The sequence below is a fragment of the Amphiura filiformis genome, chromosome 5 (assembly GCF_039555335.1).
Source record: "Amphiura filiformis chromosome 5, Afil_fr2py, whole genome shotgun sequence".
In the NCBI taxonomy this organism is placed as follows: Eukaryota; Metazoa; Echinodermata; class Ophiuroidea; order Amphilepidida; family Amphiuridae; genus Amphiura; species Amphiura filiformis.
This window is the reverse complement of record NC_092632.1, coordinates 7,888,694-7,900,975: the sequence shown is the minus strand read 5'-3', so window position 1 is coordinate 7,900,975 and position 12,282 is coordinate 7,888,694. Positions and strand designations below refer to the sequence as shown.

The window sequence follows — 12,282 nt, the reverse complement described above, 5'->3', positions numbered from 1 at the left end:
ACTAGACACCATTGACCAACCATATAACCCTTTGACCCATCATGATATTCCTTGACCAACCATATTAACCTTTGACTCACCATGACACTCCTTGATGATCCATGATACCCCTTGACTCGGCATGACACCCCTTGACTCACCATGACACCCTATGACCCACAATGACACCAAATGACCTACCCCGACCCCCTTATCCCGCCATGCACCTATCACCTATCATTATACCCATTGACCCATCCTGACACCCCATGACCACCATTACACCCTTACCATCCGCCCTTCCCTTAACGTACTCCCCTTCACCCAACATGGCTGTTTAAAAGGAAATTTGACCAATAAGTAAATAAATAATAAAGTGACGTATATTTTATTGATTAAGCATGAGAGAAATGGGTAACCCTGAAAATCTTATGATTGTTCTTATAACTATAAAACTGTCAGATGTACGACTCTCAGGTTTGATTGTATCCTTATTTCTCTCATTCATTTGACTGTGACACCCCGAGGTCATACCAGACACCATTGACCAACCATAAAACCCTTTGACCCACCATGGTGTCTCTTGACCAACCGTATTAACCTTTGAATCACCATGACACTCCTTGATGATCCATGATACCCATTGACTTACCATAACACCCCATGACCCACCATGACACCCCTTGACCTACCCCGATGCCCCTTATCCTACCGAAACACCCATTCACCTACCATGATACCCATTGGCCTATCCTGACATCCCATGACCCACCATGAAACCCCTTGACCCATCCGTCTTCCCTTGACGCACTCCCCTTGACCCAAAATGGCACTCTTGACCGACCATGACATCTTTTGACCCTCCTTAAACCCCTTATCGAGGATAACTTTAGAACCAAGGATCCAAATCAAAATGACAAACAATTTTCCTTTTTTTTTCCAATTTGACCAATAAGTAAATAGATTTTACTTTCAAATTGACGTATAAGTGACGTATATTTTATTGCTTAAGCGTGGGAGAAATGGGTAACCCTGAAAATATAGACCAGATTTTTTTATTCCTTATTTTATTGTATTCCTTCTTTCATTCATTCGACACCATCCTGTGGATCAAACTAGACACCATTGACCCATCATAGCCCTTTGACCTACCATGTCACCCTTGACCAACCATATTAGGCTTTGACCATCGAAGTCTACATTGACCCACAATGACACCCTTATCAACCATTGACTCACCATACGGTAACACTTTTGACCCACCATGTACATGACACCCATTTACTCTCAATGACACCTCTTAACCAACCATAGTCTTCCTTGTACACTACGGTTTTCATGGAAGAAAGGCCCAACTCCTAGTTGGGCCCTTCTTCCATAAATATTGGATTAAAGAGGAATTTTGTTCATCCATGAAATCTGCTTTTCCAAACAACAAACTTTCTTGCTAACATATTACATGCTTCTATATACTTATGCAATAATGGATAATTTCCAAATTTCTGTAGCTATTTATAACACATTTGCTTACGGAACTGGCACTTGCAGTATATTAGTGGAAGAAGGGCCCAACTCCAGCTCGTATAAAAACCTGCACCGTTGCCATGGAAACATCATATATGATTCCGAATGTATGTAATACTGTATGTATTAAAGGTCCCCTGAAGATGAAAACATTCTATCTATAAAACTTTTCCAAATAATTTTATTACGTTTTTTCTTAATATCTCAAAAACAGTTTTGATGGAGTTGGGCCCTTCTTCCACTCAGGTATTCAATTAGTAAATCAACCACTAACCAGAAAACAAACTATCGTTTTGTTTAAAAACACTAGTCTATTTTCTCTGCAAATAGTGATATTGGTTTTTTATATCACACACTATCATCGCTTGAATATTTGTTTTGATGAAAGTATCAAAGGCCTAAATATTTTTAACTATTTTTAATTTAAAAATTAAGGTAAATATAATTTACTTTCATGATTCCGGCTTTTCTTCAATTCCCCATGGTCTATTCAGAAGTAACCACAAATATGGGGTCATTCAAAAAGTTCTACCTCCATCATCGCATCTCTGTTATCTTACGTGTCAGGATATTGAAATTGCATATTTTTGTTGCATATTGAACATGTTGAATAGATATCAAAATGTGGATCAGGGGCAGGAATATTGGCAATAATATTCGTTTAATTTTAGATATTATTGATTATACTGATGCAAATGATATTCCTGGTGCATTGTTACTTCTCGATATTGAAAAGGCATTTGATAGTGTAAGTCATGAGTTTTTATTACAAGCTCTAAAACATTTTAATTTTGGGGATCAATTTATTTCCTGGATTGAAACTATCTATTCTTGTAGAAAAAGTTATATTATTAATAATGGCTTCTTAACTGATTCAGTTGATATGGTTAAGGGAATTTTCAGGGTGCCCTATCTCACCATACTTATTCTTGTTGGTTATTGAAACGATGGCCATAGCAGTCCGTCAAAATATTAATATCAAGGGAATTCCTATTGGCGATACTGAGTTGAAAATTTCTCTTTTAGCAGATGACTCGACTTGTTTTTTGGACGGCTCTCAAGATTCTTTTGATAATCTTTTTGATACTTTGAACAAATTTGCTATTTGTTCTGGTTGTAAAATTAATCTCTCTAAATCAGAAGCTATTTGGATTGGTGCTAAAAAGGGGTCTTCAAATTTTCCTTTCTCAGAGCAGGGTCTCATTTGGAAAAGAAACCAATTCAAAACATTAGGCATTAACTTTTCTTTGAATACTCGGTCAACATACATGTTTGATACTAATTATAAAGTTAAACTAAAACAAATTGAGGGTATTTTAAATTGTTGGCAAGCAAGAAATCTTTCTATGTTCGGTAAAATTTGTGTTATTAAAACTCTTCTCTTGCCACAACTTCTTTATTTCTTTTCAGTTTTGTGTATTAAAGTCCCTAAGCATTTTTTCAAAGTCCTGGATAAGATTTTTTATAAATTTATTTGGAATGGTGGTAATGACAGGGTCAAAAGAGTTTTTGTTCGTAACAATTTTGTTCATTGTGGCCTTCGTATGATTGACCCTTATAATTTCTGTTTGGCTCAAAAAATGACTTGGGTTAAATTGTTACTGGATAATAATTTTAAAAGTTTTTGGAAAACAATTGAATTATCTGATATGGATCGTCATTTTGGTGATTTGTTATGGAAATCATATGCTCCTGAGAGTTTTCTTAACAAGCTTGATAATATCCAATTAGCTGACTCTCTCAGGACTTGGTATATTTATCGTGAGCATGTCATGATATTTATAATAAAAGTTTTTCTGATTTGGGATATTTCCAGTGTCTATGGTTTAATAGCAATATTAAGTCCAAAACTACGAAGTTCTTTCTTTATGAGGATTGGTGCGACAAAGGTATTGTGTATGTAAGTGATCTTTTAAATCCACCTCTCCCAGGTAGTAGACTCTTTGAAGAATTGATTCTTGACTTTGGTATATCCAAGTTAGATAGAAGAAAATTTAATTTCCTTATGAAATGTATTCCCAGTTCGTGGCTTCAGGGTTCAGATTCCAACTCTAATATTTTTGATGATGTCACAGCGGGTCTTCTTAATGCTCAAAAGGTCCCAAAATTTGCATACTCTATTTTGACAGAGACATGTATTCCGGAGAGGTGTGTCGAATTTTGGGAAAAAATCGCTGATGTCGATAATGTGGTTGATGACCCTGATGACACTGAGTGGGAAGAAATTCATTTGCGTAATTTTAAATGCTCTATTGATACAAAGTTCCGCTCTTTTTATTTCAAGGTTTTCCATAAAGCTATTGCTTTTAATGATTTTTTATTTAAAATCAAACGTAAAGATTCACCTCTTTGTGATCTTTGTAAAAAATTACCTGAATCTATTGTTCATATTTTTTGTGAATGTGAGCTCGTAAAACCAATTTGGGATGATTTGGTAAAGGTTATTCAAGACAAACATGACATTAATTTTTCAATGTCAAATTTTGAAAAAGTGTTTGGGGTTTTTAAAGACACTTTTCTTACATATCTATGCTTGTCTGTAAAATATTATATTTATTTGTGTAAATTTCAAAATAAGAAGCCCTCTTTTATTGCTTGCAAAGTATATATTAAAAATAACAGGGAAACTGAGTATTACATAGCTAAAAAAAAGGGTAAACTTTCTGCTCATTATAAAAAGTGGAGATTTGACCTTTAATTTTGTTTTTGTGTATGTACTGGGCTGTGTTGAAGACAATGTTAAATTACATGTATTTGGTAAAGTATACTTTTATATGATGTAACATTTTTATTTTGATGCTGCATTTGTGATTTTTCTTGTGTGATTTTTATTGATTCTTGTGATTTTGAAAATATATAATGAAAATAAAAGCACAGGGCACTTTGTGTCTTGTGGAAAGATAAAAAAAATGTGGATCAGGCCTAAATGGACATGATAAGCAAAAACATGAATTATTATGAAAAGTTAGAGCGATCTGCTTCTTGCACGTGTTCCTACGAGGAAAAGCTTCAAAAAGCTCATCATCACATCTCTGTTATCTTACGTGCCAGGATATTGAAATTACCCATGGTTAGGCCTATACTCTTAAATCTAACCTATAAAATAAAAGTTATTTGATGAAGATATGAATTTTGGTTGCTCAGATATGTTTGTTAAAGCGAATACAGATTTGGTACATCGGAAACAGTTAAAAACTGAAACCAAAAGTTTAGTAAGCATCATTATATTGTAGCGTTGGATAATCAGCCATAAAACTGTTTTTATGATACAGTTGTCCAACTGCTTACTCAGGATAAATATGTGGTTCCTGTGTTAGCTTCCTGACATGCCTTGGGATTTCAAAACAAAATAAAACACGTTTTATATGAGAAGAAATCATCGAGGGGCTCAACAGACACACAAATGTTAGTGAAATTTGCCAGATTTCGACTAGACCATTTTTAAAGGACAGGCCCGGACAGTCACAATGTGTCCCAATGGCACCACTTCTCTATACAAAGCATAAAGACTTAACTTCCCCCAGAAACGAGTCACTTTACATCATTTGCTGTTTAGGGAGTAAAATGGGCGCAACTTCAAAAATATTAGGAGTAGAACCCCCGGTGTTTTTTCATTGTATTACTTTTTTCTCCTGCATTTGACACCGCTTGGGGGGGGGGGTTATACATAGCTTCGTGGCATTTCGCGATCTGTCCTTTTAAGACCAAAAGGTTACTCAGTAAGTTAAACTACTCCCCATTTCAGAAAAATACAGCACTAATTTTTTGGGATTAAAAAAATATTATCAAGTTCTGCCAAATGAAACACTACTCAGAGATAACTGGAGATAAAAGAAAAACTTCATCATTTTTCGGCATGTTTTCTGACAATCGGGTCACAAATATCACAGACTTGGAACAAGTCTAAGCAGTCAAAATATTGAGTATATGCCGCAATTTTGCTCTATTTTTCCCTTTTTTGTGTTACTTTAATTAAATGGTTGGTTATAAGAATTAGGTTTAGGATCATAGGCCTATGTTTCATTTGGCAAAACAGGATAATATTTTTACTCAAAAAAATAGTTCTGTATTTTTCTGGAATAGGGAGTAGGAAGCAAGTAACATACACCAGGCACAAAAAGAAACTCGTCAGTTATATTCATCCTTGCTGTTCAATATACATAACATAACATAACATAACATAACATAACATAACATAACATAACATAACATAACATAACATAACATAACATAACATAACATAACATAGCGTAACGTAACGTAACATAACATAAAATAACGTAACATAACGTAACGTAACGTAACGTAACGTAACGTAACATAACATAACATAACATAACATAACATAACATAAAATAACATAACATAACATAACATAACATAACATAACATAACATAAAATAAAATAACGTAACGTAACGTAACATAACATAACATAAAATAAAATAACATAACATAACATAACATAACATAACATAACATAACATAACATAAAATAAAGTAACGTAACGTAACGTTACATTTTAAATATAATAACATAACATAACATAACAAAGTAACATAACATAACATAACATAACATAACATAACATAACATAACATAACATAACATAACATAACATATACAACATATAGCATAGCATAACATAAATGACAATAACATACCGGCATGATGATAGCACAAAAAGGCCTAACATAATATATCGCACACTCGGAACACTAATAACATTGGTTATAAATAAGTTTGTAATCTGCAAATGTTGGTCAAGTTAAAATTTACAGTCGGGCAACACATTTTAGATAAATATTAAAAACATAGGCCTATTGTTGACTCAGTGATGAATGATGATGATGATGATGATGATGATGATGATGATGATGATGATGATGATGATGATGACGATGATGAAACATATATTAACATAATAGCCTAAATAACATCATTGTAATGCATGTGTCGGAATTTCTACGACTTTTTTAAGCATCAAACAGTATGTTATAAATATCTCGATGGTGTTGAACCAAGAATATTCGATCAGATAATCGTATTTTTATGAGCATATCCATAAATAGACCTACTCCTCGTGTACTGCACTGTCTGGTGGATGAAACACATCGAACTACCAATCAATACAATCAATAAACAACCAACCTCTGACCTTAGAGCGTAGCAGGTTGCTGTGATACCAATGTAAACGATCTTGGGCCATGCAGGCATGTGTGTGTACACAGGCCTATTTATAATGCCTCTTTTGTATATAAAAAGCTGATACAGTAAACAATAGGAGTATAAACGAAAATGTACTGATCGTCAGAGATGTACATGTATCTTTTTGAGTTCAGAACGACAGGTAAGTGATGTTCATTGTTTTATTTTTCAATATAAATTGAATAACAGAATTAATTCACATGTTTTATACAAAATTAATTTTTGAGTCCTCAATATTTACTCTAGGCCTGCTACTATATAGTACTTGTAGTAGGCCACTTTGCGCTTATTTGGCTTAAAACAATTGCTGTCTGTTATCGTTTATCATCATCATTATCATTATCATCATCATCATCATCATCATCATCATCATCATCATCATCATCATCATCATCATCATCATCATCATCATCATCATCATCATCATCATCATCACCATCATCATCATCATCTACATTGCAAAGTACTATGCCATACTCGCGGCTTGTGTGTTTAATCTTAGAAATGTACGAATTATGTAAGTCAGTAGGTGTAGGCTAACATATCCGGGATAATAACGTTTCTCTATCTGTTTAATTTACCCATCAGATGTAATACCCACATCAGCTTGCAAGTTCTTATAGTTATACCAAGTCCCCATCATCTCAGCATGGAGACTCTTGTTGAAATTCCAGAAGAAACTAGCTCACAGTTACAGGATGACTTGACCTCGACAGGAATGACTGAAGATGATGCTGGTGATATGACATGCGACCAGGATCATCTGGCAGAAGATGCATCTGGAGATGGCAAAGGAAAGCATTCATTATCAGAGGATCAAGGAGTAGCTGCTTTAGCAAGTGGTGGAGATGCTGAATCCAGAGATCATGGAGTAGAAGAAAATATGGTTGAAGCAGGAGGAAATCTTGATCTACTCAGAAACGTTCTTGATCATGCAGATATTGTCCATGATCTTTCATCAAGAGTGTATTCAACTGAAAGTGGGAAATATTGTCTGAATTTGAGTGACCAAAATCTAGCTTCAGTTCCTCAAGCGACGTACGATCTCGAATACCTCAATTGTTTGATGCTTAATAGGAATAACTTTCTTGAAATCCCGTCAGGCTTGAAAAGGCTTCAGAATATAGATACATTGGAGATTCAAGGCTGCAGCTTGGAGAGTTTCCCATCAGAGATCTGTTCGCTACCAGACTTGGAAGTACTTGATTTGAGTTGCAATGAGGTCACTACTCTGCCGTCCAAAATGTCAGAGTTAAGGTATCTGAAACAGTTCCATATGAACGATAATCAGTTGAGAGAAATACCAGACGGTGTTTGCACATTGTATCAACTTGAGGATCTTAGCCTGGACCAAAACCAATTGGAGAAACTTCCTGCTCAAATATCTAGCCTTCGAAGTCTCCACACACTGAGCCTGTGCAATAACAACTTATCTTGGTTGCCAAAACCAGTATGTAAACTTGACCAACTGGTAACACTTTGTTTATCTGGCAATCATCTTTCAACGTTGCCGTCAGATGTAGAATATCTCTTCAATTTACGAAGTCTTCAGTTAGATAGAAATGATTTCCAATACCTCCCTATTCAGGTATACTGGCTTCCGTGTTTAGAAGAGCTTTCATTATCACATAACAAGCTTCAGGAAATCTCGAGTGAAATCAAACAGCTCACCAATCTAAAACATCTCAGGTTGGATCACAATGATCTCAATGATATTCCACCGGAACTTTGCAGTCTTACAGAACTAGTAACGTTAACTCTGAACCATAATCATCTTGCGAGTATACCAGATGAGTTTCGCTATTTACGCAACTTGCAAGAGCTGTTCCTGATGAATAACAAATTAGAGTCTGTTCCAGATGATCTGAGTCTAATTTCGAACTTGCAGGTGTTGGAATTAGGATACAACGATTTACCAGATCTTCCAATAGAATTCGCTAACCTGTTCCATGTCAAGGAACTTGAACTGAATAACAATGTCTTCCCCAAAGTTCCTGCCGGTGTCTGTCTGCTTTCTGAGTGCGAAGTGCTTGCTCTCGATGGGAATCACATCAGTAAGATTCCAAAAGAGATTCATCATTTGTCTGCCCTGAAACAGATCTCCCTCACTGACAACAAACTATCTGAGTTCCCAGTGGAGGTTTGCCAGTTGCAAACTTTGGAGTACATGGATTTGAGTAACAATCAAATCAGCTGTCTTCCAGACGAAGTCTGTTCTTTAAAAGATAATCTTGCAGAATTGTACCTTAACAACAATGTCTTCGTGGATTTCCCGAAACAACTTTGCGAGATGAGAGCCATCTTTAAACTTAGCATGTTGAGAAATAAACTGGAAAATGTCCATGAAGATGCTCGCAATATGACTGGACTTCTTGAACTTGATCTTTCCGACAACAGTTTCAATACCTTCCCAACAGAAGTTTGCTTTGTCCCAAATCTGGAAGAACTCCGTTTCTCTCAGAAAAATGGATCTAGGGTGAAGTCTCTTCCTGCCATGATTTGTGAGCTTAGGTACCTGAAGGCCCTCCATGTCCAGCATAATGCGTTGGAAGGATTACCTTCATCAATATCGTCCCTTCACCAGCTTCAAGTGCTTTCCGTGTATGACAACAACCTGACAGAGCTTCCTCCTTCCTTCTGTGACCTAGCCCAACTGAAGGTAAGTACATTTACCCCATTTGAAAATACATATAGCATAATTAATTTACAATGAATGGGCAAGGTTTAGTAGTTGCTGACAATACTCTCAGCCAGGAACTCAACTTTCCTGCTCTCAGCAAACACAAAACGTTTTCGACATCATTCGTAAAATGTTAGGACAGGTTGCCAGAAAACGTTTAATTATCGCGGTTATATTTAAAGGATATATAAATGGCATTAAACGTTTTCATAACATTCAAAAACATTTGTTGATAACCTACTGCATATATTCTAACATGAAAAAATATTTGGTAAAAAATATTTTACAATAATATTTTGAAATACAAAACGTTTCAAAACGTTTCCATGACCTTTATATAACCCGACATTTAACGTTATTAAAACGTTCTTATCTCAACCAAAAACTCAAAACCTAAAAACCCCAAAATAACATATTTAAAACGCTTTAAAAACATGTAGTGTTTGCTGGTCTTCTGCCACATATGGAAGTACAGGGAGGATCAGTGAGAATTTCATTTTTTAAGGGGATCTTTTTATTTCTTAACGCAATTAGAGAATAATTTTATTCAAAAAGCGGCTCATTTAATGATATGTTATTATGAATGGAATCTATTAGGCGATGATCCCATTAAAATAGGGTCATTCAGTGACAGCACGTTCATTAATTCTGACCAATCATCCCCAACGCCACGTTTTAGGAAGTGTGAACTCAAGTGTAGCACTTGTAGCTACAGTGGATTGAAAAAGTGCGCCAAAAATTGGGCACATTTTGGAAAACACACCTGTTAGAAATTACACATTCTCATTAGTTTATGATAATTAAATGATCTCCTCAAACAATCCGTTTATCATATTGTTTACGTGTCTTATTTTCTAGGTTCTTTATTTAGATGGTAACCAGCTAAGTAGACTTCCACCAAACTTCGATAAACTGGAGCATCTAGAGGACCTGCGATTGGAGACGAATAAGTTGGTTCATCCACCGAGTGATGTGTGTGATGGAGGAGCATTGGAACCCATAAACAGGTTTCTACTTCAAGCCGAGGACAGGGAAGGTAGGTCGCACTTAAAATTGCAATTTTTATTATACATTTTTTAACGTAGTCATATTACCCTAAACATTGCATAATAACCGGCATAGAAGCAGCATATTAAAGTTAACAACAATAACTATAAATAAGTTATCAATTCATTCATCCATTGTGAACTTGCTAAAACTTAAAGCAACAAATTTAAGGATTAGGGCCTACACAGAATTAATCTCCCAAACTGAAGAAAGAGTAGCAGACATGATGACCAAAGCAACAAATTTAAGGATTAGGGCCTATACAGAATTAATCTCCCAAACTGAAGAAAGAGTAGCAGACATGATGACTCAGCTGCAGAAAGACCTAACTCCGTCGCTGCTTTGAGTACACAATACATCTATATATGTAACGTGCATTAGATGAACTCATAAGGTATTTGTAATTATAAACACGGCGACATGGAGTTATGTCTCTCTGCCCATGAGTCGTGAAATATAGTTCATTCATTGTGAACTTACTGAAAGGAGTATCCTCTTTTTATGTCATTTTTCAGTAGATATCCACGAAAAAGCTTATTCCCAAAATTTCAGTTGATTCCGATTTTGCGTTTGCGAGTTATGCATGATTATGTGTATTACACTGCTCCATAGACAATGTGTTGTAATTTCGTTCTGGTGCACCAGAACGAAATTCAAATTTCACGATATCTTTGCTAAACGAATTAATCTGCAAGAAATATTTGTACATATACGTAGCCAGAGGTTTCCAGTGATATAAAAATCTAAACTTTGTTTGAGAAAAGTGGGGGATGAGGCTGTGGATCACGAAATGCCCTTTTAAGTGAAAAATTTAAGGATTCGGGCCTACGCAGAATTGATCTCCCAAACTGAAGAAAGAGCAGCAGAAATGAAGTAAATGACTTAAAGGCAGAAAGACGTATCTCAATCGCTGTTATGTGTATAAAATTGTGGTACATGTATTGTGCATTGAGTGCACTCAGAGGTATTATTATTGACACGACGGCTAATGGAATTATGTCTTTCTGCCGATGAGTCGTGACATATATATTAATTATTTGAATTTCTGAAGTTGTTACCTTATACGACATGATTCATTTTTAAAACATTGATCTTTTATTTCAGTGGCTCTGTTAGAACGCATGTTTCAATTAACTGCCGCGAATGTACGTGAACGAGAATGCCACGACCTCATGCGTGTCTTTCATTTCACCAAAGAGGAGATGAAACAACTGGAGAAACAGTACAAGAATGAGCCACCAGAGGCGCTAACCATGGATACCTTACATCAATGGAGGGAGATGAAAGGAAAACTTGCGAATGGTGATGAGCTGATGAGGTATCTCAAGCTGATCGAGATGCCTGTAATCGCTAGCAAGGTGTTTGCACTCAAGATACATGCACAAACTCATAGATTGTAGAAATAATAAATAGACTTACTATACAGGTTGAGTAAAAGAGTCCTATGTTTTTTAAAACATAAAAGGACAGGAAAGAAAGGACAAAATCACAGGGACAAAATCAAGCTTGAACTAAGTTCCCATTGTGCGCTCTCATTCAAACTATACCACCAAGGCGAAGCCTGGTGGACACCAATTATAAAATGGTATCGAAGTAATAAAAGGCCCATTCAAATAAAATAGTTGATGTGATTCACTTCTTTTTTCTTTTTTTTTCAAGTAGGGTTGCTTTTAAATGCAGCATTCATAGACAAATCTTCAAAAACTGATAATTTCGACATAATTCTAAAATAAATGTCTCCTTTGCCTGTTTACACATTTTTATTCGCTATGTACAGGGTGTCCCAGAAAAAATTACAGAGTGAATAAAATTGAACGTAAGTCGAGAAATAGACATCTGAATT

General features: G+C 35.5%; 2 protein-coding genes across 2 annotated transcripts; both read left to right on the top strand.

The window, feature by feature from the left end:
* The first annotated feature begins 380 nt into the window (after nt 1–380).
* On the top strand, nt 381–4,294 carry LOC140151764 (uncharacterized). Its single transcript, XM_072174100.1, is given in 3 exon segments — nt 381–456; nt 2,407–3,270; nt 3,273–4,294. Coding segments are annotated over 3 exon segments (1,869 nt in total). The 3' UTR covers nt 4,202–4,294.
* Nucleotides 4,295–7,303: 3,009 nt separating this feature from the next.
* Nucleotides 7,304–12,282, top strand: LOC140152561 (uncharacterized). The gene is made up of 3 exons (XM_072174951.1): nt 7,304–9,371; nt 10,251–10,428; nt 11,544–12,282. The coding sequence occupies exons 1-3, from the start codon at nt 7,362–7,364 to the stop codon at nt 11,837–11,839; spliced, it is 2,484 nt and encodes an 827-aa protein (XP_072031052.1). The 5' UTR covers nt 7,304–7,361; the 3' UTR covers nt 11,840–12,282.

Excerpts from the sequence above, each read along its gene's own strand:
- LOC140152561 (XM_072174951.1), top strand. The coding sequence starts at position 7,362 with ATGGAGACTCTTGTTGAAATTCCAGAAGAAACTAGCTCACAGTTACAG. Across the intron at positions 9,372-10,250 it reads GTGACCTAGCCCAACTGAAG|GTTCTTTATTTAGATGGTAA; the intron begins GTAAGTACATTT and ends CTTATTTTCTAG. Across the intron at positions 10,429-11,543 it reads TCAAGCCGAGGACAGGGAAG|TGGCTCTGTTAGAACGCATG; the intron begins GTAGGTCGCACT and ends CTTTTATTTCAG.